Source organism: Cygnus atratus, chromosome 13, assembly GCF_013377495.2.
Source record: "Cygnus atratus isolate AKBS03 ecotype Queensland, Australia chromosome 13, CAtr_DNAZoo_HiC_assembly, whole genome shotgun sequence".
NCBI classification, from domain to species: domain Eukaryota; kingdom Metazoa; phylum Chordata; class Aves; order Anseriformes; family Anatidae; genus Cygnus; species Cygnus atratus.
In genome coordinates, this window is record NC_066374.1 from 13,607,591 (window position 1) to 13,635,135 (window position 27,545).

At 51.5% G+C, this 27,545-nt stretch overlaps 2 protein-coding genes across 2 annotated transcripts; one reads left to right on the top strand and one right to left on the bottom strand.

The window, feature by feature from the left end:
- Positions 1-1,276: 1,276 nt before the first annotated feature.
- Positions 1,277-5,837, bottom strand: MMGT1 (membrane magnesium transporter 1). Its single transcript, XM_035541365.2, has 4 exons — positions 5,690-5,837; positions 5,484-5,536; positions 4,515-4,618; positions 1,277-3,548 (listed from the first exon to the last, which is right to left on the bottom strand). Exons 1-4 carry the CDS (start codon positions 5,769-5,771, stop codon positions 3,389-3,391), a joined length of 399 nt encoding a protein of 132 aa, XP_035397258.1. The 5' UTR covers positions 5,772-5,837; the 3' UTR covers positions 1,277-3,388.
- Positions 5,826-25,905, top strand: SLC9A6 (solute carrier family 9 member A6). Its single transcript, XM_035541612.2, is given in 18 exon segments — positions 5,826-5,865; positions 6,103-6,230; positions 6,232-6,589; positions 11,084-11,283; positions 11,638-11,715; positions 12,368-12,444; positions 13,356-13,468; positions 13,641-13,746; positions 16,818-16,959; positions 17,185-17,290; positions 17,515-17,603; positions 17,821-17,934; positions 19,484-19,595; positions 19,831-19,984; positions 20,331-20,361; positions 21,570-21,649; positions 22,279-22,384; positions 22,577-25,905. Coding segments are annotated over 18 exon segments (2,310 nt in total). The 3' UTR covers positions 22,853-25,905.
- Positions 25,906-27,545: the final 1,640 nt, after the last annotated feature.

The following is a 27,545-nucleotide window of genomic DNA, read 5'->3' on the forward strand; positions in this document are numbered from 1 at the left end:
AGGTGTGTGGAGGGTGAGCACCTTGGTGACTGCCAGACTCGGAAACTAATGCGTGTAATTGAAGTTACTCGCAAAGGAGGTGCTGCAGCTCAGCCCTCGCTGACCTCTGCCCCAAACCAGAGCTCTCCACCAGAAACCTCGCCCAGCTTCTGCGGGGAAGGGGCGGCAGCAGTGAGGGAGCTGACACAAAAGGCAGTGCTGGGCGCTGAGCCTGGTCGGGGTCTGAACTATTCCTGCCCCCTCTAAAGAAACAAACAAATTCCCCACTGAACTGACGCTGGCTGGAGAGGAGGATTGGAGAAAACAGCAAAAATAAGGCAGATCAAGCCTGCTATGTCAGTGACAAATGCAAATTATCAGCGTTTTTCCTATCTAATGTAGTAGGAACATCCCATCCTGCAGCCGAATCAGCTGAAGGTATGATGGCAGCAAAAGTGTGCTGGGCAGGCTTGGAAACTCTTCCTAGTCGGGCTGACCCAAGAAGCTGTTGGCACAACTTTTGGTTTGCTTTAGCAGGGCAGCTTATCTGCGAGGAACTGCGATGCTTGCGCTTTGCAAGGTAAGCTCAGTGTATCTCCGGGAGCTGGTTAAGGTGCTCCTTCTTTTAAGATGCCAGTTACCGGTTTTTACACACTCGTCCCCAGTGCTGGATGCAGACAACCGTGGCAGCACAGTAAGCAGATGAAGGGTGACTGCTGCTTTCTTCGTGGTGCAATCATGATGGATGCTGTAGTTAAGCAAGCTCCTTCTTTGATAACTTTACAACATCCCCCAAAAGAAAAGCAGAACAGCCAGCAAAAAAATGATCTTGCTCGAGGCCACGATGGTAACTATCTCCAGCCCCGTGGGTTGGCTGCCAGTTTCCCCAGCAACTGTTGCAATACCAGACCTTGCTCCAGCCTGTCCTTGCGGATAGGCTGGGGATTATTAGCGCACAGCAGAAAAGCCTTTGCTATGGTTAAATGGAAGGCAGAAACCGTGTCAGCTCCACTAGGTATGTTGACTAAGAATTGCAAAGGCAGAAAACCGCAGGCCACTAACATTTTCAGCCTGAGCGTCTTGTTTAGCTACTTGTAGCACGTTATTTTCATTCCCTATACCGATCTTATCTCCTAGTACTGAATGCCAGGCCAGGCACACATTTTCATGCAGAGCTGCCACAAGGAAGGCAAGCTCACTTCTTGTCAATACCGGGCAGGCACTGTTAAATATGCACTCATCAGGGACTTGCTGCAGCAGGCTCCAGGTCAGAAATAAGCAGACCACTCCCAAACACTTTCAGGATATCTGTTTTTATTGGACATTGCAAGATCAATAAGAAAAAATAATTTGTACAGCTCTGTGATATAACCATTGCTGCTGAAGAGTAAGGCTACCTGTCACAAGAGACCTGATGCAGCCGACAGGGTGCTCCTAGCATGACAGTCTGAAAAAGCAATGTTTTTCTCCAAGAATGACTTAGAGCTGTCACACGCCAGCACCACCCACCGTGGGCAGGTCCACACAGCCTTACCGTAGCACAAATGGGGCTTCTCAGACATCGGGGTGAGCAGCCCTGCTCTAAGAGACCCTCTCCCAGTGGCTCACTGCCCACCACAGCTGTAGGATCACTCCAGCACAATGGTTACTGACCTTCTGCCTTGCCTCTCCCTCCCTCTCCACTAATTTTATCTGCAGTTTCCTCCGGGCCTTGCAGGGACAGCTGGCCGATGTTCAGCCATTTTCTCCATGCAGCGACTGCTACCACAGCAGCCCAATTCCCCAAGGAAAGTTCTTTTGTAATAGAGCTGACCTGACACCATTTCAGAGGCCTTTGGTGACAGCAGTTAGTTGTCATGAGCTGATTTGTGACACCAGCTAGGAGGGAACCAGAACACTTCAGGTTTCAGCTGGCAGAGTAACCCTTCCCAACCAAACCCAGTTGCTTAACAGTGATTGAAGAGCAGCAGCTATGGATATTGCTCTAGCATCGGGGCACCCACTCCATAGGATGGGCAGAGCTAGAAAAAGAGGCTTCAGTTTACACGGTATTTTTGCTAAGCTTTTTGCCTTGAACCGTTCTTAGCAGTTTAAAAAACAGATGCTGGGACAAAAGGCTGAATTTGCTCGGAGGCAGTGAGACATCCTCAGACTATGCAAAATTCTAGTTGGCCCCATCAGTATCTCAAATTACCATCTCTTTTGCTATAGCAGGTAGGTGGGAGAAGAGCGTTCCATTTCTGGACTGAAATGCCAGACCAAGAAAAAATTTAGCATTGATTCAGCCCCTAAGTGGAGGTCAGAATTGAGAAGCCAGTAGAGCTAAGGACCATATCATCTGTCCTAATACAATCAGGACAGTCAACTTAAATCAACACAGGGCTCAGCTGGAAAACGAAATCAATTTTAAAGGCTCTGTTGACAGAAAAGGGGCTGGTACCATGACTTGTTGATTACCTGTACTGTGCTAACGTCAGTAAACAGATATAGCTGCTGGACCCTACCCCTGTAACATTTACAGAAGGGACATTTCTTACTGATACTTAAATACATCTCATAGAAGATGACTTGGGAACTAGTATCCAGTGCCATTTTGAGGTACTAACACACCATTCAGCCATCTGAGGAACATTCCTATATGTACAACCAAACGGAACATAAATAGCGTGGGTAAACAAGCTGAGCATAGTAGATGATCTATGTGATCCGAAGTGAGCTGCCTTCCCCACACAGCCACCAACTGCACAGCTACATCCCAGGCAACTTGGGGCAACACAGGACAGTTTACATTTAAACAGAGGAGAGCAACAAAGAAATTAAATGTGATAATGAAAAACTAAGAGAAAAAAACCAACAACCTTCACACAACTATTTTCCAGTATTGTTAAAAAAAATAAAACAAAAGCAACCTTTTGACTTCCTGTGCCTACACCATGCAGGTCTCCAAGGCATTTTAGGAACAGGAGATGCTGCCCTTTTTCTGCTGTTAAGTGATGCAGTGCACACAGTATTTCTGAAGGAGTTCCATAAACTGTAGTGCAAGCAAACTGAGAAAATAAATAGCACTCAAACATTCCCTCTAATCAAAGAACAGTAATCGCAGTAAAAACTAGCTTGTTTTTCGTTTATCTGAAGTTAGGTCACCTGCAACTTTTTTTTTTTTTAATATATGAAAATTTGAAGATGTGTTTCACAGCATAATTGTAGAATAATTTACACTGCGTTGCCAATTCACAATTCATTTCCATTAACAGTGTACAAAGAAGGTCCTTAGTTTATATATATATACTTTATAAAGTCTGGAAGATCAATATAAATACTGCTCCAGAAATTAAAAAAAAGTGTTTACATCCCCGACTTGAATATTACATCTCAGTGTCCTGTATTATTATTATAATCTGTAAAAGTCTTAGCGGCGCAGAGGTTCAAGTTTTCGAAATTTCAGTGACGAGCTGGATGACAACGCATCTTGGTTTGAAGAATTCACTGTGTCTGGGGACTGGAACAATACTCTACCACGATGATTAAATACATAAAATGACGGATGGTTCCTTAATGTGTCAAATGTCCTTCAAAATAAAGGTAAAAAGTCAATGTTAATACTGCTTTAGAACAGAGGCTTTGAAAGAGTCAGTCTAGGGTATACCGGCTTTTACATACACAGAAATACAAGGTTTGAATCCAAACCTTACGGAGACACGCTCACTTTGTAGGTCTCCTAAACCAAGTCACAGAAGAGATACAAAGCCGACATGCCTGACAAATACTGACTGCTCAATATGCAGAAGCTGCCCCTGCTGCAGACAGACTTTACTTTCCTTCCCTGAGTTTAAGGGCAGCTCTGAGAATTACCATCTACATACGCACCAAACGTGACGGCCTTATTTCAGATGTGACTTGTGTTAATAACTTGATGCTGTCAGCTTCCCAGCCCTTTCCACGCCTGAAGCTACGGGTTTTAGGTAAGCACTAAATATAGCAATGCCAACTTGTTCAGTTTCCGTATTTACCTAGGTTTTTGAGAATGACCAGAAAGATTATCTCTACAAACCCCACTTCACATCCGTTTCAAAATCTCATTTCAAAATTCTCTACTTTCTTAAAATCTTTCAGATGTCTGACATTCTGCCTTGACTGAGACTGTGAGATTCCAGTAGTTCAGACTCTTGTGAAGAAGCAACGTGCAACAGAGGGTGAGCCAGGCGTACTGCCCTGCGGTCTGAGATCATCTTGTGACAGCGGTTTGTGACTGCTAAGCTCTTACTTCTCAGGCAAACATTTAATTCCTCTACTAAATCTGCAAAGCAGGATTTTGGATGGGGAAAAGCGAAAAGTTTATTTAATTTCTTCCGGTTATCTAACTCTGCCTTAAGTTCCACGCATTGCTGGCTTTCCCAGATGTGACTGTTCCTGTGTTATGTCTACAACATGCGTAGAAGAGCTGAGCTACAGAGAGACCTGCTATTTTGCAGACATGCTGTTTGCATAGAGCGTAACAGATACACGTGTTTATGAAGAGAAGAAATAAAACATACTTATTTTTTAGTTCTGAAGTGGCATCCATATCTTTAAATTCTCCTGCGATATGTACTATCCCATAGCAGGTAACTGCAAAGGCTAGCAGAGTCTGAAGAACTATCTGTAGGAGAGGAAAACAATGCAACATACAGATTACTAAATAAAAAAAATAAAAAAATAAAATCTCATCTTTCAAACAGCATCTCTTTCGCTTTTTATCCAGTGACAGAAAGTGCTTTACAGAGGCGGGCAGTTCAACAGTAGGGAAACTGAGGCACGGAAAGATGGCACCACAAGATGGTGGCAGAGCTAAGAGCTTACGGCACCTGGCAGACAGGCTGCGCTACGGGAACTGCATCGATTCGCACAGCTCCTCACCGCGATCTGTGGGGCAAACCACCGTGCTCTTGTGCGCTTAAGGATCTAAAACTCTTTCTGAGAAATGAGGCGGTGGCCAGCCTATGCTGCGCAGAGGTGGCAGTTGCTGCTCTGTCCAAATGTCCTGGTTGGGGTGGGTGTTTCATCTCCTTAACGTTCAGATTAAGCAAAAACACAATAGGTAATAACTGAAGCGGAATTAAACCGTCACAGACCAAGAAAAGAAAAAAAAAAAAAAAACTACAACGAAAAACCCTTGCAGAAGCAGGTTGTGCTGGGATCAAACGGGCACACAGCCACGCCGGATAAACAAATGTCAGCCAACAGAAGGCAGAGGGAGGAGGATGTTTATGCTGCAGAGCAGGAGCGCGCTGAGGCTAAAGCCGTGCTCGGGGAATTTCTGGGCGAGATGTCTCAGGGCAGTCCTGGGGAAGGAGCGGGAGGCCTGGCCCTGCCCTTTGTTCCCTCTGGCAGAGGCAGCAGGGAGCTGGGGGAGGAAATCGAGCTCTTTTTGACGCCGGCAGCTCGGTGCGAGCGCACCGTGAGGGCTCCCGGGCCGCTTCTCCCCTCCTGTCCCCGCACCCGGCAGCCGCAGGAGCCCGACTCACGTCTATGGGCAGCGTCTCGTCCTCCTTCTCCGTCAGCCTCATGTAGGAGCGATCTGCGGAAGAGAAGCGCACGGCTGCGGCCGGCCCCGGCGCCCCGCCGACGGGCACCGGGCCCCGAGCCTCCGCCGACCCCGGCTCCCCCGCGGCCCTACCCCCCCCCCCTCGGTTCGGCCGAGCCCCGCGCTGCCCCCCGCCGCCCCACTCACGCTGCGCCGCCGAGAAGGCCGCGTGCGCCAGGGCGAAGAGGCCGAGCCCCACCAGCCCCTTCCACAGCGAGGCCGCCGCCATCCCGCCCGCCCGCCCGCCGCCGACAGGGGCGCCCCCGCCGCCGGGCGCCGCCTGATGGCGTCACGGGGCCGGGAGCGGAGCCGGGGCCGGGGGGGCGGGGCCTGAGCGGCGGAGGGGGCGGGGCCCGGCCCCCGGTTCCTCAGGCGGGCCCGGGGCCATCGGGCGGTGCCGGTTCCCCCCCCCCCCCCCCCGTGCCGTGCGCGGCGGCGGCGGCTCCCGGGGCTTTGCCCGCTCCGTCGGGGCGCGCTGTGCTTCACCCGCCCCTCCTTCACGCCTCCCTCCCGGCCGCCGGCTGTCCCAGCCCTCCCCGCACCCCACGCCCGTTGCCCAGCTCCCCGTGCCCCGACAACCGGCGCCCTCCCCCCCCCCCCCCCCGCGTTCCCCGCTTCCCTGCCCCCCCCCGCCCCCCTTCCCGGGCCGGTCCCGATCCGGGCTCCCGGCGCCGCCGTCCCCGCCCCGCCCCGCTCCGTGCGGGCGGCGCCTGCGCCCAGCGCCGCTTCCTGGTGGCGGCGGGGCCGGGCCGGGCCGGGCCGGGGCGATGGCGAGGCCGCGGCGGGGGCCGGGGCCGGGCCCGGTGCCGGTGCTGGCGGCGGGGCTGTGGGTACGGGCGGCGGCGGCGGCCGCTGGCGGGGCGGCTCGTCCCGGGGCGCTGGAGGAGGAGATCGTGTCGGAGAAGGCGGCGGAGGAGAGCCACCGGCAGGACAGCGCCAACCTGCTCGTCTTCATCCTGCTGCTCACCCTCACCATCCTCACCATATGGCTCTTCAAGCACCGCCGCGCCCGCTTCCTCCACGAGACCGGGCTCGCCATGATCTACGGTGAGGGGCGCGGGCACGGCCCCGGCGGAGCCCCCCAGGCCCCGGGGGCACCGGGCGGTGCCGGCCCCGCGCCCGGGAACGGGACCCGCACGGGGCGGGCGATGCTCGCTCCACGCCCGAGCTCAGGCACCGGCGTGCCCGAGGTGCCCCGGAGGGGCTCCTGTTGCGGGTGGCCGAGCTGGAGAGCGGCGAGGGGCTCGTAGGGGGCCGGGGGTCCCGTCCCGGTTCTCCCGGTGACAGCCAAAGCGCCCGCTGCGGCCGCTCGGGGTTGGTGGCCACGGGTCAGGGAGCGGCGGCACGGGGCCCGGGCCGAGAGCGGGGACGTGTCCCGGGGTGCCGCAGGCCCAGAGTTTGGGGTTTGCACCCCGTGTTCGGAGCACCTCCGTTTCCAGAAGTACGATCGCTCCCGCAGTCTGCCCCTTTGCGGCGCTCGGAGACCCGTGGGGCTGGCAGCCGTGTCCTGCTGCCCGGGGAGCCGTGAGCTCCTGCTTTCGGGGCTCCTGGTCCTCCTCCCACCTCGGTGAGGTGCCCCTGGAGTGGGGCCGTGGATCGAGGAGTGGGCCTCTCGCTGGCTGGGTTTTAATGGTGGCCCGCCACTGCTGTCACCAGAGGTGCTGCCGGGACTGGAGTGACGTGGCCTCCCGAAGTGCCCTGGCCATGGCAAGGAGACAAAGCGCGTGGCTCATCCAGGGTCACCCGGCACGACTTGGAGTTTGACCAAAGTAGGGCTGGGAGTTGTGCTGGGGGAATGATTAACGCAGCCACGGATGCTTACCTGGGCGACATCCATGGAGTATAGGGTTGAAAAGGTGTTTTCTGATGAGCGCTGGAGTCCGCGTCTCTTCTTGGTGCTTTCCCTCCCCTGGCTGGTCGCAGGCGATGTGCGACCAAGCTTGGTGGGAGCAGAAGCGTGGCTGAGCTCCGCACGGCAGCAGAAAGCTCAGCTCTGAAGGCTGTGGCTTTGTGCATTCAGGCCCTTGGCTTTTGTTATCCTAAGTTTCAGTTAATTGGAGGCGTCTTTCAGAACGAAGGGGTGGAGATGCTTGCTGCAGCCCGGGGGTACAAAATACCAAAACGCCGGTCTGCCTTTACAGATTCCTGCAAGCCCTCGGTGAGGCTGCTGCCTGCACTGCCCGTGCTGCTCAGGGCACCTCTGTCACCTGCCCGACCCGTGCTGCTGCACTTGTCTTCCTCTTGTTCTCCCTTGCCCCTGTGAGCGCCCCTCTTGGTCCCAGAGCCCAGCCCCGTGACATTTCGGTCTCCCGATGATCCGTAAAACGCATCTTTTCTGTCTGCTCTTTTGCAGACTGCGCTCAGGGAGTTGCTGGCAAAATAAGTAACTTCACCCGCCTGGTCAAAACCCTGACTTTTTCTCTGCTGTCAAGGCTCTTGGCATCGCCCTCTCAGGTCAGACGGCCTCCATAGGAAAAGGGACGTGTTAGTTCCCAAAGAGCGTCGAGACCTGTTGTTTTACAGCAACAGCCTGCCAGCTGCCGGGAGCAAAGCAGGTGCCGCTTCTGCTTCGCTGTGCCTGGCCCCCTCTGATGCTTTCAGCCCAGGGGAAGTTGGTGGAAAATGTGGAAGCGCCGCAGCAGGCAGGCTGCAAAACAGACCTTTACATCTGGGCAAAGAAGCAATCTGTAAAAGCTTGTCTTTTTTTCTAATTAAAGAAACCTCGACAGCTAAGTCAAAACTTCCACATCTCTTCCTGCTGAAATCCGTCAGGGTTTCCTCGCAGTCTGTGCTTCTACCCCAGGTTATAAGCTGTTGCTTCGGGTGGCTTTTTACCTTACAAATTACACCGTCGGCTCAGAGGTGTTGTTCAAGAGCTGGAGTTGTTTCACAGTGATAGGCAATACGTGTTCAGCAGCCCCTGGGCTTCATTTCAGTGTTTAAAATTAGGTTCCCATACCCCGGGTACTCAGCATTTAGGACAATTAAACGAGCAGTCTTGTTTCGTTTCTTCTCGGAGTCTGGTGGTGGATGTGGCAGGAACTTCTCTAGAAGTTCAGTTTCCGTGTACTGGTTCCCGGTTGGCCCCTGGGTTGCAGACGTCCCGATCGTCTGTTGTCGTGATGCTCTCAGGTGCTCGCTGCGTTTTTCTTTCCTTTTGGTGTCCAGATTAATGCCTGCCTGGGGGTTCCTGCGTGCTGCCATTGTTGTTAAGTGCCTGAATGGTAGTGCATTAGTCTTCGTTTTAAATCTTAGCTCAGAAGTGTTCAGTAGCACCAAAAAAAAAAAAAAAAAAAAAAAAGCCCACGGGTTTTTGGTCTTTTTAATGAAGTTGGGATAAATGCAATGAAAATAATCTTTTGCGCTTTGCATAGAGGAACTCAGTTAATTTTCCAGCTTCGCCTTTAGCTCCTCGCTCCTTGCAGCTTTCAGCTGTCAGCTTCCTGGTGTTGGGTCCCCCCGCTCAGCTCCCTCCCAGGGCTCCCTTTTGTAAAACTTTTGGCAGCAGAACCGTTTTGATACCGGTGGGGCACGGCTCGCGGGTTGCAGCTAGGGCAGCCCTCCAAGTGCCAGGAGCGTTCCAACCGCTTCCTAAGAGGCCGTCGGCAGCAAGAGGACGTACTCCAGCTCTGGCCTTGGTCCCGTTAGCGCAGGACTGGTTTGGGGGTCTAAAAAACCCTGCTAGCAGGTCGGGTGTGTCCCGGGTGCCGCCAGCCAGCTCCCTGATGTGGGAGGTGCGTGGGGAAGGTCAGCGTGAGCCCACAGTTGGGCTTTTTCCTACACCAGAGCTCTCGGCTTCAGGCACGGCACCCTGCAGCTTTCCCTCTAGGTGATTCCGGTCGTGTCTCGGTCTCGGGAGCTGATGGTGCGAGGCTGGCTCGGGCTGGGTGCCCGAGCACCCTGTGCGCGTGTGGATGTGGTTGTGCACGCAGACGTCTCTTCCCACCCAGCTCTGTTTCATGCAGAGAGCTCTGCGTGGGCTACAGGGCAAGACAGACTTTGGCAGCCCCAAGCCCAGCGGTCTTGGCAGGTTTATCGCAGGTTTGTCCGTCCCCTTTCCCTTCTCCCATTGCTGGGCAGAGCGGGAATTCGGCACCGGCCGGAGCACGGCCGGCACGCGGGGCCGGGAACAGCTGCGTGGGCAGGCGAGACGGGGAGACCGACCGCGGCTGCTGTCAGATGTAGCCCTGCTCTGGGACAAGGATGAAGAGGCGAGAGGTGGGTGAGTCAGGATCCTTTCTGAATTTCCAGCCGCAACCAAAGCCTCTCCCTCCTTCCTCCTTGCAGGGCATCTCATTTCAAAGCGGTGAGCCCCGGCGTCGAAAGGTGCCTCGGGGTGGGTTTCCAGCTGAGAAAAGACAGGCAGCTGCTGCGGGAGGTTTCTGACTCTTGCCTGAAGCTCTGAAATAGACTTTTTTGAAAGGGGTAGCTCCGGAAGGCTGTAGGAGCAGAGTTGCAAGGGTAGGAGGTGGATGAGCCTTCCGGTCTGGCTTTCTGCTTTTCTGGGGCTGTGACTTTACGCTGTGCTCTCACTGCAACTGCTAGAAGCTGCTTAATAGTCCTAAGCTGATATAAGGACCCTCTGAAGCTCACTTGATCCCAGTGAAGAGTTTTGGTCATCTCCCATGGAATCTCAGAGGTCATCCATCATCTTCTGGGTGTTCTGTCCCCATGCTGTGGTGGTCACGCACCTCCCTGCCACGTGCTTAAATGGAGCCGTGCTGGGGCACCCCAATGCCCCTGACATCCTTGCCTTGAATTTCCTTACTTTACTCCTGGAGCACGCGGGAAGCTCACAGGAGCTAAGCCCCAGCCGTGTCCCTGCTGTACATCACATCCCCTGGCAGGGCAGGTGGGGGCTTTTCTTCTGGCAGTCAGCAAAACGAGCAAATCTCGTTCTGGGAAGGTGCTGTCAAGGGAAGAGCAGGTGAAAGCCTGGTGGCACGTGGGGACTGGCTGCAGGAGGTGCTGGGTGAGTCCCGTGGTCTCCATCCCTGCTGCTGCAGAGCTCGTGCCCGTTCTCTGCTCCTGTAGGACTGTGGTGGGGAAGGAGTTTGGTGTCGGTCTGGGTTGTGCCCTGCCCCTAGGAAAATGCAGAGCGAGATTTTAAGTAATGCAGCAGTGAAGAGCCTGAGCGTCCTGGGAGGCAAATGGAGAAGCCTTCGGAGTGTTGCGGTCTCCATTTAGCTCCCACGTGTTTGCAAGCTTTTTCATAAACGTGTGGTTCAGAAATGGGGTTAAGTGACCCAAAAAACCATCAGAAAACCAGCAGAAAAGTGACCCAAAACCATCTCTGCTGTGCCAGCCAGTGCCTGAGTGCATCTCTTCTCTCCGGCTTGAGACAGTGTCTTACGAAGGATGCTCACCGTCCTCAAAGTATTCATGAGTCGCTGGTGCCTTTTTTAATCCCCTACCAAAATGAAAAGGTTTAGTGCGTTTCTGTACTGGCGATACGTGATCCTGTCAGGTTTCCAGCTGCAAATGCTCACAGTGACCACCCCGGCGGTTTGCTCGTCTCACCACGCATCCCTCTCTCCCCAGGCGTCCTGGTCGGTGTGGTCCTGCGCTACGGCATCCACGTCCCCAGCGATGTGAACAACGTGACGCTGAGCTGCCAGGTGCAGACCAGTCCTGCCACGCTGCTGGTGAACGTCAGCGGGAAGTTCTACGAGTACACCCTGAAGGGGGAAATCAGCGCCCAGGAGCTCAACAATGTCCAGGATAACGAGATGCTGAGAAAGGTAAGGGAGCGATTTTGTGGTGAGGGATGCTCCGCGGGGTGCTTGCAAATGCAGAAATCCTGTATCTGCTGCATTACGTGATTTTTTTTTTATTGCATTTTTATGTTTTTACTTTGGTCCCATAAATTGCAAGCTGAATACGCGATGTAATGAAGCTCTAGTTTCAGCTGATCTTAACGTGAGCTGTTTGAACTCTGGGCTGTGTGTCTGGAAGAGCCCTGACTCCTCCATGCTCGCCTAACAGCCCTTCATCTGGTGGGAGTACAGGGTATTTTTCTATGTGCTTTGTCTTGCAAAATCTTAACAAACCGATTAACTGTTTTTTGTTTGTTTGTTTTTTAAATTTATTTACAGGTGACTTTTGATCCTGAGGTGTTTTTCAACATATTGCTTCCTCCAATTATATTTTATGCAGGCTACAGCTTAAAAAGGGTACGTGCCTTTACAGTGCCTACGCTTTCAGTTCCTCTGACCCCAGAGCATTTTTAATACTTGAGAGTGCTTTAATGCTTGCTCAGCAGGCCAAGGCTGCAGAGTTGGGGACAGTGTTCCCAGTACATGCGGGATGGTAGGAGGCAGGGCTGAGAGTGCCCCTGTAGGTCTCACCCATCTCTCATCCCAGGAAGGGTCAGCAACTGCGACCATTTCCAGCACGGGTTTATGCAGGGGTATTTTAGGCCATCCGGAATTCTGAAACACTTTAGAAGATGGGAAGGTTTTAGGAAGCAGCAGCTCATTGAAGTGCTGATTTGGTGGGAGAGGAAAATGATCCTGTTTAGCTCTGGGAGAAGGAAGGAGGACTTATGCTGTGTTAGGAATTAGTCCCCAGGTCTTGGAGCAGCACCTTATTCAGTGCACCAGTACGGGAAAATGATACGCTCCTGTTTATTAGTGCTGCATTTGCTGTGCTGGTCTGGCTGCTTGTGCCGTTGTGTGAGGCACCATTCAGCCAAGCTCACACAGCTCACGGTGTTCAAGCCAGGCACAAGTTGCTGGGGGTGCTGCGCAGGTACCTATCCGTTGGCACGGCTTGAAATAAATTGTTAGTACAATGCAATTCATTTTTTTTCCTTCTTCCTTCTAGAGGCACTTCTTCAGAAACTTGGGATCAATCCTGGCATACGCTTTTCTTGGCACTGCAATTTCCTGCCTGATGATCGGGTGAGTGGTTGCGGCCGGACGGGCTTTTCGGCAGGGCTGCGAGCTGTGCGTGGACACAGAGCTCTGTCCTGCAGCGGGGGCCGGGGTGGCTCCCCGGGCTGCTCAGCGGGGCAGCTAATGCCACTTCTTGAAGGGCTTTTGCTGGCCGGACAGCGTGCCTGCTGCCCCATTACCCAGTGCTTTCCCGTATCCCATACAGACTGCTTATACACACGGCAAGGCAAGTTCTGCAGATCCCTGAGAATAAACAGGCACTGACTTGAAATTGTTGAAAGCGGAGCCCAAACAAGTGTGAGACACACGAGTAGAGGGCAGGATCGTAAATGCATGTCCTGTCCTTACTTGCTGGGAGCAGATGCCTAGCAAACACAGATTGTGTTTCAAATTATTTATCTGTGTGCACAGAGGGAGCTAGATAATTCCCGTTCTGAATAGCAACGCGCAGGCTTGCGTAGGGTGTTTTCCACCGGAGATCCAGGGGGATTCAAGCAAACTCAGTGCCCGCATTATCTGCTCGTAGCTGCAAGTTTAGGACATTTGAAAGTCAGGCCAACCGAAAAGTCATTCCATTGAAACGTGTTAACATCAAGCATTGTGAAGCAATTGCAAGGTGATTGTCATGGTCTGTCCCACAAGCCGCTGCTTTTCTTTGGCCCTGTTGTGCTGGCAGACGAGCTGTGGTACCTGCTCCTCCCCAGCACCATGCTTTGCTCCTGTGCTGTCAGTGCTTTGGATTTCACGGTCCTGCTCTCTGCTCTGAGACCCTGGTGTTTCACCAGGCTCAGCTCATGCAATACAACTTCTCAGTGTATTCTTCTCCTATATTTGGACAACTTTAGGGGTTAAATTGGCAGATTCTGGGGAACTTCTTGCACTGCAAGTACGAGTTGTTGTCTCTCCTGCTTCCACAGCTCCGTCATGTATGGCTGTGTGGCGCTGATGAAGGTCACCGGGCAGCTCGGGGGAGACTTCTACTTCACCGACTGCCTCCTCTTTGGTGCCATCGTCTCAGCTACTGACCCAGGTATGTTAGATGGTTGTTTTTTCCCCCTCGTTTTACCTACATTTGGTGAAGAGGGGAAGAAAGGAAGGAAGGCTTTCACAGGAAGGCAGCTTTCTAAAAGGGATGTTTTGTCTTTGATTACACCACAATAACGGCACCTTCTTGAATGTCTCTCTATTTTTCTATTTGTCAGTGACTGTTCTTGCCATATTCCATGAACTCCAGGTTGATGTTGAGCTGTATGCCCTTCTCTTTGGCGAAAGCGTTCTCAATGATGCCGTTGCCATAGTGCTGTCTTCGTAAGTGTGTTCTGTTTTTATTTTTAATTGTTATGTATGTTCTGTGTCAGGCGTTGGGGGGAGCCACCTGGCCTTGCTCCTGTAAAAATAGGAGCACTGGTGTCGGCCAGAGCAGATTTCCCTATTAAGTGTTCCCAGAAGCTGTAGTGACCTTCTGATCAGCCTCCTCCTTGAAGACCACTGTTTGAGAGCATGGATTGTAGCTACAGCTTCCTGTTGCATGGTGGATAGCTGTGTTTTTCTTTTATGGCCTGTTGACCCAGCCAGAAGGAAGTTTTCATGTCTCTCTGCAATGTGAAAAGCACCACCTCTGCTTTTCAGCCACAGAATCCCACCAAAACCCCTCGCTGATGGCTTTGCTCCTACCTGCCTGCCTTCCCATCCACAAGTACCCGCTTTTGTTTCGGTGGAGATAGTTGGTAAAGCAGCTGCCTCCTTTCTCTGCCTCAAGAAGATGGTATTTCTGGAGTTAGTATCCTGAATTGGAAAGCGGGTGCCTTTCTAAAGAGTGTTTTATAATATTCTTTAATATTTTATGTCCTCTGCACGTAGGACGTATTTTATCTGCATTTGCGTTGTGTTGCCATCATGGGAGTTTGTTTGGAAATATATAGTATCTGCAGTCATGACAGGTTAACTTATAGCTAAGACTAATGCAGAAAATATTTCTGGAATACTTGTCATGCTGGCGTGCTGATTGCGTGGGTTTTACTGATGTGGAGGCAGCAAGTAACATATTGTGAGCTTCGTATCGCCACCTGCTTGAGTTGTATTTACTAAATTGAATGTTTCTAGAACTGTTTGTATTGCTCACTCTGGCTTTTATGCTGGATGTGTCACCACTGGCGCGAGAGTCAACTCTGCGCAGCCAGGTCATGTTTGAGTAGTAACACAGAGCAGGGAGGAGACGGGGGCTCGGAGCCTGCCGGGAGTCGGTGGGCTCAGCAGCAGAGCCGTGGAGTTTGTGGTGGGTCTGTGCGCGTGTCTGTGCCTGCACCGTGTGCTCTCATTTGCCCCTTGCGCTGTTTTGCTCCCAGCTTTGTAGCTCTGATTTCCTCCCTTCCTTTTTTGCACGGGCTGAGTCCAGCCCCCCTCCTCTGGAATAAGGTAATTTGCGCCAAACCCGGCAGCCCTGAGCTGCAGCCAGCCGTTGTTTTGCTGCAAGGTTTGTGCACAGACTGGTCCAGCAGCGTGTTGACTTCTCAAGGGCTTCCAAGCAGCAAAAGCGACCCGCTGCAGCTCTTATTTGTGGTTCCCCTTTATTAAATTTGGCTTGGCACTTGCCTGTTGCACGGAAGAGGTGTAAGTGGGGAGCGGCAGGGGCAGTTCTGCTTCCACAGCACGGTGGTTGGGAGGGGTGGATCGGAAATGTGGAGGATTTGGGGGCTTTGGGGGGACACCTGGGCTGGCGTGGGTGGATGCCAGCGTTGCCCTGGGGTGAAGAGGGGCTCCAGCTGCGTCTGGCTGAGCACAGGGGTTTGGTGTTGGGAGGAAGCAACGCACACAAAGCCACGGGCTTTGCCACTCCCCATCCCGCGAGGAGGTGCTTTCCGGTGGGGTTGGTGGCAGGGAACCTGATTCAGGATTTGGCCGTGTAAAGAGGAATCGAAGCCAGAACCAAAAGGCAGCGAGCAGTGCGGGGCCGGGGCTGCGGCTTGCGGGCAGGGAGCAGTGCAGCCCCAGGGCCCCTACCTGCTCCTCCCAGTTTAGTTTCTCCCTCTTTAATTTCTTATTAGTGGGGCAAAAAGCAAAACCAGAAGGAAGGCCGCAGTAGGTTAAAGTGCAAAACTGACATCCACACAGTCAGTTACGGAGGGGAAATGAAACTAGGCTGGATTAAAAAACAAACGAACACAAAACAACAAAACCCCAGAATGAGGCCGTGTTGGTGAATGGGAAGTAGGAGATGGAAGCGACAAAAGACCTTAAATGTCAGGGAGAAGTCTGAGGCCTGTGGCGTAAAAGACAATGGAGAAAAAATACAATTTATTAAAAGCAGGGAAGTTTAGCAAGGGAAGTGGCCTGTTACGTGTTGGAAAGGGTAGGGTTATCGCTCACGGTGCAGAAGAATGTGGGCCTGTTGTTAGGGAGGAAAGCGGCAGGATGTGTTCGTGAGACGGTAACTTTCCCTTCCTGCATAACTCGGGAGGTTAAACGGTGACTAGTTAAAGTTCAAGCCTGAGAGTTTTAACAGAGCCAGCTGAGGGGTTGCTGACAAGGAAGTTAATGTTCTCAGCAAGTTTACATCAAAGAAAGCTAACAAGGAGTCAGTATTAACACAGGATTTAGGAGACGGATAGGGGCCCGCCTGTATCGCGGCCTTTCTGGGTACCTGCTGAGGGGTTTGGAGGGAGCACGTTCAGCGGCGTGACCAGCACGGGCCGGGGGACACCAGCGTGGCTGGCTGATCTGCCAACCATGGAAAATCTTTTTTGATTTTCTTGTCAAAAAGAAACGTTAAAGTTTGGTGGATGAAGACGGCAGCGCTGCTGTTGTGAACTGGCGCCGCGCCATCCGCCTTGCCACCCTGCAAGATTTCCCCTCAGAACCCAGAGCCGTGCAAAATGAACGTAGCGCACGTTAAACGCAGTAAAACTGAGTAACTTGCAGTTCTCCGGGGGATATTCACATCAGCTGCCTTTGTGGCGTCGACAGAGGAATGTAGGCTTCCCACTTGGATGCGTTGTGCTCCCAGAGTGCCTGGCTTTCCAGAGAGCTGATGCCAAGCCCCCAAAATGCCATCGTAAACGAGGAACTGTTGCCTGGCAAACTCAGTTGCATGATCCCCTGCAAGAGATGCGTTTTGGTCTGATGCTTTGTAGCATCTGGAAGGAGCCTTGCCTAGGGTGACTGAGCTGCAGGGAGGTGGCTGGGGATGAGGGGGAGCCCAAACTCTCCGGGCCAGGGCGAGCGTGCTGCTGCTGTGCTGCCTCCCCGATGCTCTGATTTCTCACGCTCAGGGTTTGCAGTGGTCGCAGCACTTTGCAAAGCTCGCACAGCACTGTGAAAATCTCCCTCTCTCCAGACTAAGGAGTGTTTTGCTCCTGTGTGTGCTTTTTTCCCTCTTTCAGTTCTATTGTTGCGTACCAGCCAGCGGGCGACAACAGCCACACGTTTGATGTCACAGCGATGTTCAAGTCTATTGGGATCTTCCTGGGGATATTCAGTGGGTCTTTTGCAATGGGAGCAGCTACCGGAGTTGTGACAGCTTTAATATCCTTTTTGTTGTTTTTCCAAGTGTTTACATCACAGCTTCTTCTTTTGCTATGCTGCGTTTCACCCAGACCCAGCGTTTCAAGATTTTATGCCTAAATTAATGAGAGGCAATGCCACAGCCTTTTTAGGGGCAGGCTGTGCAGTACTGCTGTGATACACGGCTGGATTAGACATCCCCTCAGCCTACAGTTTCTCTCCAAGTTGTCCTTAACAATCTGCAACGTCACCAAGTTCACCAAACTGCGGGAGTTCCCCTTGCTGGAGACCGGCTTGTTCTTCTTGATGTCCTGGAGCACGTTCCTGCTGGCTGAGGCGTGTGGCTTTACAGGCAAGCTCCAGCACTGCCCTGCATTAGAATGGAAATCTGCAGGGATGGTGGGGCTATTGAATTTTGCTTCTCTAAGTATTGGCTGCAGATGGGACTCTCCCTCTGCTCCTATAAGTTTAGTTATTTTGGGGTTTGGGGTTATTGTGTTAAAAACCCTACAGTGCTGGGTGCAGCACAGTTCCCTTTTCATGGCCACGAGTCTAACGTGATGCTCTGCTCCCCAGGTGTGGTGGCTGTACTCTTCTGTGGGATCACACAGGCTCACTATACCTATAACAACTTATCTACAGAATCCCAACACAGAACAAAGCAGGTGAGAGCTCCTCAGCCCCCTTAATCCCCTCCAGATTTGCAGTTCGGTATTCTTTCTTTCCCTCTAGCCAGAATTAGGTGCATCTGCCAGTCTACAGCTGGATTTTGCTGGAGTCGCTCCTGCAGAAGTATTCGTTGTGTGGTGGATGGGCTAACATGTTTTTCTTGTTAAATCTGAGTTATGTTTAATTCATTTTTAATTTGTTTTCCTCTTTCAGTTGTTCGAACTGCTGAATTTCTTGGCAGAAAACTTCATCTTCTCCTACATGGGACTTGCACTGTTCACCTTCCAGAACCACGTCTTCAACCCTACCTTCGTGGTGGGAGCTTTTGTATCCTTTGGAGTTTGTTTTATAAAACAAGAAAAGAAAGGGAGAGGTGCCTCATTCCTAGTGTGGGTTTTTCATGCAAATGTGATTTTTTTTTTCCCAGTCAGTCTAACTTTATTTTTAAAAGGGAGTTTCTACTGTGTAGTGGTGCCTTTGGTTATTTTAAGAAGATGGAGATTCTTTTCCCAGCTTTTCTGTTTTGTTTTCTCTGTCTTGTCAGCTTTTGAGGGAGGGGCTCAGCGCTGGGTGTGAACATGGTGCTGGAGCGCCAAGCTTCGTCCTGTGGCAGCGTGGTACAGGAGCAGCTTTGCAAATGGGGACCTCCTGATACCTCCTTGTTTCCTCTTTTCTGTGCTATTCCATTTGGTTAACCCTGAAAAAAATACGTTTTTTTTTTTTTTTTTTCTTCAAAATAACAGTTAGAGCTACAGTAGATATCTCTGAATGATGTAACGAGAAAGGATTTCCCCTTCTGCAGGCTGATGCTAGCGGAGACGCTGCCCTAATATGTTTCAGAAGAGTGAGGATTTGAAGGATTTTTTTTTTTTTCGTTTCACAGGGAAGCCAGTTCTGATGTGCGGAATTATTTTCACCCTTTGCCTGCACTGAAGCAGGTTTATACGGATAAATAAAATGTTATCTTCACTGGTGCTGATGCATTGCTTTCCAGCGGGGTTTGATGAATTTCCCTGATTAGCTTTTGCAGGGCTGCAGTAGGGTAAAGGGAGTGAAGAGCCTAGAAATGCATTTGGGTAGTTAGACTGAAATTGTGTGCTCTGCCTTTTCGGTAGGAACTGGCTAGCTTGCTGAGGAAATAGCTCATTCATGAGAAAGATCATGAAATACATCTCTTATGCAAATTCATGATGTTCAGGAAAGAACGTAAAAGCTGGAAGCATTTTGCATATTATTCTAGGCTGCACTGAATACTGGCTGCAAGATTATTTTTGCCATCTGGGTGCTGGTATTAAAAGACAGCTTCAAAGATAAAAGCAATATGAAGGGGCTGCTGATTCTTGTGTCTCGCAGGCTATGAAAACAGAAAGAGTATTAGATTTTTTTTTTTCCTCTCGACTGCTGCTGCTTTCATTTTGCTGAATAATCTTTGGGAATGGGACCTGGCTTATAGCTTCAAGCCAAACTGTGAAGTGTGGCGTGCTGGGGAATGTCAGAGAGGTTGTGGAAGCCGTGAAACCTGGGCTTTGCAAAGGACAAGTAATTCTTGTGGTGGAAAATGAGCACAGCAGGGGAGAGCATACAGTGGGAAACAGTGGTTTTTCTCTCGTCTAATCTGTCCTCTCATCATTTCCTTTGTTTATATGTTTGCACTTGTCTCTATATGATATTCCTGAATTGCAGTCTGTGCTTTGCTTTGGTGAGGCAGTAGCATGCTCTTCCCGCACTGCTGTAGCACTCGGAGCTGGGTTATTGTCTTTGCATCCTAAGGACTGGTGTTCGTGAAGCTCCTCGTGCTTCTGCTGGCTCAGCACTCAGAGGTGGGATACAATGGGAGACACAGGAAGAACAGTTTCCTTAACAAGTACAAATACAGCTTGCTATCTTCCTAGGAAGAGCTGCCAATATTTACCCGCTGTCATTTTTACTGAATTTGGGGAGGAGAAATAAGATTGGAACAAATTTACAGCATATGATGATGTTTGCTGGTACGTTGATGCATCCTTGCCTCCAAACATTCCTCACCCTGAGCAACCTCTTAGGGCAACGTCTGGAGAAGAGGCTGGGCAGGACGGGGCTCCCCGGGGCTCCCTGGTGTTCGACCACGCGGGGCAGGGGAGGCTGAGCAGTGTGGCACCGGTCCCGGGCCGGGAAGCCCACAGTGAATGTGGTCTCTGGTCCCGCAAGCTAACATCGCTCTTCTGCCATCCCTTCCCCTTGCAGGGCTGCGAGGAGCCATGGCGTTCGCCCTGGCCATCCGTGACACGGCCACCTACGCCCGGCAGATGATGTTCAGCACAACGCTCCTCATCGTCTTTTTCACGGTGTGGGTTTTCGGCGGGGGCACCACGGCCATGCTGTCCTGCCTGAACATCAGGTGAGCGCGGCGCGGGGCGCTCCTGGCCACCACCACGCCGCCCCATCAGCGCGGTGCCGCGGTTCGCACGGCGCCCGCGGCTGCGTGACGTGAGGCGGTGTGAGTGATGCCACCAGATGGGCGAATGGGACCGGCCGCACGGACCTGCGGAGCTGTGGCGCCTGTTGCTGGCAAACGCTCCTGCACGTGCCCCGGGGCATCCCCCTGTGCAGGGGGAGCAGCTGCTGAAAGCGCTGCGCTTGCCCCAAAGACGACGACGGGAAGGTCCCGTCCGTCCCCCAGATGTGCGGCACGTACCCGCCTGGCATTGCCCGTGCTCACCGTGTGCTTGTTTTCTCCTCCACAGAGTCGGCGTGGATGCGGATCAGGAGAACGTGGTGAGTGCAGGGCTTTGCTACTCGCCGTCGGGCGGTCCTGGTAGGGGAGTTTGTGCTGTGCCCTTTGGCACAGGGGTTGTGTCTGGGACTGTGTGAATGCTCCTCTCTGCTCTGCTCCCTTTCAGCTGGGGGAGGGAGGCTTTTTAGCTCCTCTGGTGAAAATTGCAGTCAGTAGGAATCGTCTCTTTCCTGTGCCCTCTGTAGTTATAATGAGGCTTTCTTTATTCTGTTTGAAAGAAGGCCTTAGAAGTAATGTTGCAGTGCTTAGTCAGTCCACGTTACTGCCACAGAACATTTGGTCTCTCACTGGTTTTGGAGTTAATATCAAAACGTGCATGACACAGAAGCTCTCTGCCTCATCCCAGTGTCCTGTGCAGGACAGAAATGCCATTCACTGCCCCATTTTAAGTAGTATCTTCAGGTTTGCCGTCACTTCTGTTGCGCCCTCCTGCTTGCTGCGAGCAGCTACGTGGCCGAGTGGGGACCGCTGACCGCGGTGGGATACGTGCTGCAGCCCTGCGGCACCAGGCACTACCTGCCTGGTAGCCCCCAGCTGTGTGTCTGCGGCCCGGCGGTGCTGCGGCTGTGCCTCTAATCGATTTCAGTGTGGGGTCTGCACCTTGGAGGTTCGTTTTGTGCAGAGATGTTGATTGGGCTGCTCGCCTCCTGGAGAGAAAGTGCCAAATACAGGAGGCAGCCCGGAGCCATAAATCTGAAAGCCAAATTTCTGTGAAATATGTAATTGTATTACGTACACAGTGCCCTCCAAACAGCTTTGTGTTTTTCTCCAACTAAAAGGAAGCCACGAATGCCCGTGGCACAAGATTATTTGCATATTAAATCTCAAGGGAGATTTGAGGGAGGTTGGACCTGTCAGTTGCTATTAAGCGCGATGTCTGGATGCAGTTGCTGGCTCCGATGCACTTAAAACCTTGGGGCCAGAAACTGGAAGGCTCTAGCAGGAAAGCAGTCGCTCTGCGCTTGCCCTGGTTTGATGCCACCTCCCTAAGGCCGTCAGATGCTGCTAAATGCAGAGCCCGGCGCTGCGAGCACTGTTAGCCTGTCGCGGTGTGAGTGACGTCCTTATGCTCGCTGCAGCCCAGAGGTCTCTTCCAAAGAGCTGGTGGGAAGGCATTTTCCTACGTTCCCCTGGGTAACCCGGTCTCAGTACATTGCTCTGCCGCTGTTAACATTTTGTGTTCTCGCAGGGCGTCCCGGAGAGCGAGAGGAGGAGCACAAAGGCAGAAAGCGCCTGGCTCTTCCGCATGTGGTACAACTTCGATCACAAGTATCCTTGAACTGCAGTCAGCGCGTGCCGTGCCGGGTCCCCTGTGCCTGAGGGGCTCCGCTGACTCAGAGCACGACTCCCTCCCTGCTTCGCAGATGAGCCAGCATTTGCTTCCCCATCTCACGGTTGTTTTCTGACTTGCACGTCCTCGTGTTTGTGGCTGTTTGCACCTGCACTTACTGGAAATGCTGCAGTGGCCAAGTTCAAAGCCGGGCTCTCAGGCTGGAAGGGTCTCCAGAGGGTCTCCAAAGGTCTCTGGTCCCTGTTCCCCATGGCAGGAGGACAGGGAGGCAGAGGGACGTTCCATTTATAGCCCTCTCGCCGGATCAGTGTCTCTCCTCCCTTTCAAATGCTTTGTCATGAGCTAGCAGAGCAGTAATTTGCCAGGCAGAGGGTGCAGGATGACAGGACAAGTGATGCTGGAAAACCTCTTAACAGGATTGTGTCCTGGTCCACTTGTGTCCCTCTTGCTCCTTTAATTCAGGTTGCTCATCCCTTTCATTTTTGTGCTTCCAGGGTTTTGTGTTCCTTTCCTCAAGACACTGAGTTCCTTGCTGCTGCCTCTGCATCCCACCCCTCGACTCCCCGACATCGTCGCCTTCCTTTTTCTTCCTTAACCCTCTCTGCAGCTATCTAAAGCCTCTGCTGACACACAGCGGTCCTCCTCTCACGACCACGCTCCCCGGCTGCTGTGGGCCGATTGCCCGGTGCCTGACAAGTCCACAGGCATACGAAGTGAGTCCGATGCCACCTTTGGTGTCCTTTCTGTCGCGGTGTCAGTGGAGTTTGATGTGTTTACAGTTCTGTGTAGCCTTTGGGTGCTGCATCGAGCTGGGAGCCTGTGGGGAGGCCAGACGCTCGGGCTGACAAACAAACACAGCCCTTCAGAAAGGGTTAAACAGCACTTTCCTTCTGTTTGTTGCCCAGAATCAAGAGCAGCTGAAGGACGATGACTCTGACCTCATTTTGAACGATGGGGACATCAGTCTGACCTACGGGGACTCCACCGTCAACACCGATTCGGTTGCGTCCAGCGGCACGTCGCGGCGGTTCGTAGGAAACAGCTCCGAAGATGCGCTCGATCGGGAGCTGGCTTTTGGGGACCATGAACTCGTGATCCGGGGGACACGCCTGGTCCTTCCCATGGACGATTCGGAGCCACCCTCAAACGTCCTGGATAGCGCAAGACATGGTCCAGCATAAGGTTGCTCGGTTTAATTGACAGTAATATTTGCATATATGATCAAGAAATGTGTACTACCTAAAGTTTAATGCATGTCTCAAAATGTCTAAGCTGTATAAATATTATTTATATGGTGTCAGAAGAATATAAATATTCTCTGCCAAGCACTTGTAAAGAACAAGCTGCGATTTTAAGTTAAAAACTGTGTTGACTGCACTGTGTAGGGTGGAACTGTTTTAGCGTAAGAGTCTTTTGCACACAGTGAGCTTCTTTAATGTGTGATTTGATGAAGGGTTTAGTTCCCAGCTGGGTAAGTAAAGGAGCTGTCTCCCTGTTCATCCTTTGAACGTGGGAGAGTGGGGTAGGGAGGTGCTGGTGAACAGTGGGAGTTGCTTTCTGTTCAGATGAGGATTGGTTTTTTGCCTCTGATCTTTGGATAGTTGCGTGTGAAATGTCAGCAAAAAGTCAGACTGCAGACTCTTGTTCGCTGTGTGGGAACCTGAGCTGAGATCCAGAGATTTTCTGCTTTTTAGTGACCCGTCAGCTCTGCCCAAGCCACTGCTTTAGCAGGCTAATGTCAGACATCAGTCAAGCTGCTAGCCGTGAGTGGGGGAGCCCCCAGAGTGGGATGGAGGCATGGGTCATGCTGTAGTCACCTCTGGGAGGAGGAGCTGGTCCTGCAGAAGCTGCCCAGGGCGTGCACAGATTTTAGGGCTGAGTCTGTCTTTCGGTTCTAGCACAAGCAGCTTTGTAGAAGCAGCCATCAAATCCTGAATTGGCGACCAAATTCACATTTGGGAAGCGACCGTGTCTTTGTGCGAGTGAAGCTCCTCTGCTGAAGCCATGGATGTAGCTGAGGTGCAGCACTGCCACGGCCCATGCTGGACCGCAGAGTCCTCGGTGGCTACAGACTGACACGGTACCTCCAGGCTTCTCCAGAGGTGAGGTATTTAGCATCTAGGTAGTACTGAAGGGGAGTTGTCCATCTGTCCGTCCTCCTGTATAGTCAAAATCATTGCACTTTGTTTAATAACTCCTTAGCATTAGCATGCCGTGTGTCTGTAATCCCCACCTGATCTCTCTCATGTCTCTTACCATTTAATGAAACGCGTTTGCAAGTTGATTTTATTTTATTTTTTTCCCAAGGAAGAGCACAGAACAATTTGTGATTTCACACTAGTGTTACAGGCTTTACTCTGTAGTTACAGGAATGGCTAAAGGTGCAGTGAAATTGTTAACCCTGACATCCTTCTTTTCCTCCTGAAAAGGGGGAAGCACAGAAATTTACTGTATGTAATTTTATTGTCTGTTTTAGCTGCAGTTTTGCTATACAAACCTTTCAGGGTTACTGGTGCACTATAGCCTGTTCTGGAGTTAACCCACTCCGGAAGGCTTAAACAGAGGTGTTTAAAAAGAGAATATTTGAAAAAGAGCCAGGTGAGGGTGAGCTCTCCCAGCTCCCATTAGCTTTCCTTGCAACAAACTCTGCATCTCTTAGGATCCGATCCTGAGACCGCAGAGCAGTTTCCCTACAGCTGTTTTCCCCAGCACCACCTGAGAGCTGGAGAAGACAGGAAATACCGAAAGTTTGCGTGTATATTTATAGTTGAGAAAATCGATTTTTTTTTTTTTTTTTTTTTTCATTTTCTCAGGTCTAAGTAACATTGCCTTAAATTTACGGATGTGAAACTAATTATTTTGGCAGTTTATCCCCAAGAAAATCCTTTCTTTTCCCTTCTGAACAAAAAATGTATAGGTGTTGCCATAGGTCTCCTCTAGAAGGGGGGTACGCTCTGTTTATATTTAGATAGGAAATCTTCCTTGCACCAATAAATGGCAGTCTCGCTGTTAACGTAGCTGTTGGATTAGCGCTAGCCTCTTTGTTTCCTGCTATGCAGGAATTCCATAAAGTGTGCATTTTATATGACATCTGTAACTTAACTTCACGTGTTTAAAAAAAAAAAAGTAGGTACATGTTGACTTTAGGTTTACTGCATCATTTCTACATCCTTTATTTTGTATTTTGTTTTGCCTTTTTGAAGAGGTATGATAAATAACTACCTCTTGTTTTTTCCTGTATGGTCAGACTATGAATTCAATTTACGAAGCTGATGCTGGTGCGGCCGCCGGGTCCCGCTCCCGCCGGCAGCTCCCGTGCTCCAGCTGCCAGGCTCCAAGCAGGAGAGCAGCGTGCGGGCATTGCAGGGCTCCATCCCAGGCAATCCCAACCAAGGTGCAAACTTGGAGCCGAGAGCTGCGCAATGGCCACAGCCTAAGGTCTCCCCATAGCCTTAGTGGCATTCCTCTTTCTCTGACCCTCCCACTTGAATAATGTGTCCACGTCCTGAAAGTTTGCCAGCACGTTACCAGAAGCCTCGGCTTTTGATGCCAGTTCAATTAGTACATTTAAGAAAAAAAAGTTAACAAGAGATGATTTTATGGGGTACCTGTGAACTCTGCTATGATCCATACATCATGTAAGCAGGGCTATTTCAAATAGTGTTGGTGAAAGAATGACTGTAAGCTGCAATTCGTGAGCATTTTAATAAATGACTCAGATTCATCCTCAGCTGATTACTTTCTCTATTCTGCTGCAGCAGAGAATACATGATTGCCTGGGTTTCAGATGCAGAGCCCTGATGGTTTGTGTGCTGCACTCGATTTTAAGGGTTACTGTAGAGAATCAGGCCCTGAGACCCTTTGCCAAGTAGATAGGACGGCCCCAAGGAGGCAGTTTACAGCTCACGTGGAGATTTAGAGAAGGTGCCCTCCTTCTGTAAATTGAATTTTCATGGTTTTTGCACACGAAAAAGCATTGTAGGTAAAGTTATGGTTTGTACTAGTACTGTCGATTTGTGTGGTAATGGCATTAACCCTGTAGCTGTGGTGTTTGTGCAGCTGATCTGTGATAGCTGATGATCACTATTGGACCTTCTGTTTACACTGACTAAATCCTTTACTGTTGCGTTGTACTGTGAAAGAAGGATTATGGGCCTATAAAAGATTTTTTTTTTTTTTTTCTGGAATTGTGTGTACTGTTTCATTAATTCACATGGAAATAAATCTGTAGCAAAGTGAAGACGTGCCGCTTTACATTCTTGGAGCGCTCTGCTCACGGCTGTTGGCAGCCAGGGAAGGCAGCAGCTGCTGACCCCACGCTCATCCACGGCCAGCAAAAACCCGCTGGGGCAGTGCTGCTGCTTGCAGCCGCCCTGCAGAGCTGCATGGACCTGTGCATTACAAGGGGCATTTGCAAAACCGAGTCTTGAGCTCTCCTGGACTTTTATGCCCAGTGTTTTTGTCGATTTTGCAGCTGGGATCATTGCAGCGGATCTGCTGTCCTCTGGAGGTGATTCTGCCCTTCATCGCTCCTCTACATTGGTTTTGTGAGTGCTGTGGGAGCAGCAGAAGAGGTTTGTTGTTCAAATGCTTTACAATCTTTCAATACTGAGGTCATTTGGGAAACTTCAGGAATCTGCTTTTGAGGGCTTTGTTTCTAAAAGGGCAACCTTCACTTTTCTAAGGGTATTACAATACGTTGTAGCTCCGCTTCACTGCCGGAGGGCAGCCTCTGAAACCTCATAAACCCTTGTCTTCCATCCATAGCAGTGCAGAGGTCTGTTACCTTCCTCCTTTACATAGCTGTGGGTTTGATTTTGGCAAGCAGAGGGAAGGACCATGCCACCACACAGCCCTGCCTGTACACGGGCGACCCCCACCCTGCAGGTCCAGGTGGGCAGTACAGCGCTGGCTCACGGGCGTACGGCGCCTGCTGGCCCAAGCCTGTGTTGAGCCATCCCCCACCACAAAAAAGAGAGCAAAGCTGCTCTGTTGTGCTAGCAAAACAGAGGAACTCTGCTGTTGCCAAACAACTATGCTCGCTGTGAAAACGTCTGTGACATTTTGGTTTAAAGCAGTTCCTTTGTAATGATTTGGCACTGAGAAAACCAAGAACTTTTCTTCCACCGGTGTCCCCAGCCCAGCAGCCAGCCAAGAGGACATCAGCTCTGCCTTCCTTCCCAAAGGTACCTACAGCCTCAGAAGGATCACAGGGCTGCTTTGCTGTTTTCAGAGCAATCCTGTGTTCTCAGGTGCTGTGCACTTGGCTCTCCGTCCATGCCGTGCTGACAAAATCTTTATGTGAGGCAAAATTTAAAAAAAAAAAAAAAAAAAAAGGCAAGCTGTTGAATCTTCCTCATCATATCCTGCAAGGATCTCCTGTCCTTGCTGGGTCCTCTAGATGGCAATATTGGAAAGGCCAGGAATGGTCCGTCACCAGTGTCCCTGCAGGTGCAGAGGCTGCAGTCCACCCCTGCTCCAGACCCCCTCCATCCCCTGCTGTGCTCCCCGCGCCTTCCCACCACCCAGCTCCAGTCTTCACCTGCAGAAAGGAGAAAATGCCCCATTGCAACACCACCAGCTCGTCCACCGAGCCCTCTCACTGAAGCCAGCTGTGAGCTGGCATTCACAAAGGACGTGCTTGGCTTAGCGATGGCCTCGCTGCTGCCTTTGCACTTGGTCGGGCAGCTTGGGGAGGGCTCTCAGCTGGGCATCTGTGGCTGGACGTTGGCACCTGGGAGGCTGGAGGTGGCCTCGTGCTCAGAGACTCCACCTTTCTTGACCCTTTAAAGCCAGCTGCTTGGGTTTTGTTTGTTCGTTTTCATTTTGGTTAAGCTTTTGGAAGCTGCAGTTTAAGGCTGGTGGTCTCCAGCT

Excerpts from the sequence above, each read along its gene's own strand:
- MMGT1 (XM_035541365.2), bottom strand. The coding sequence starts at position 5,771 with ATGGCGGCGGCCTCGCTGTGGAAGGGGCTGGTGGGGCTCGGCCTCTTC. Across the intron at positions 4,619-5,483 it reads ACGAGACGCTGCCCATAGAC|ATAGTTCTTCAGACTCTGCT; the intron begins GTGAGTCGGGCT and ends CCTCTCCTACAG. Across the intron at positions 3,549-4,514 it reads ACTTCAGAACTAAAAAATAA|GACATTTGACACATTAAGGA; the intron begins GTATGTTTTATT and ends TTTATTTTGAAG.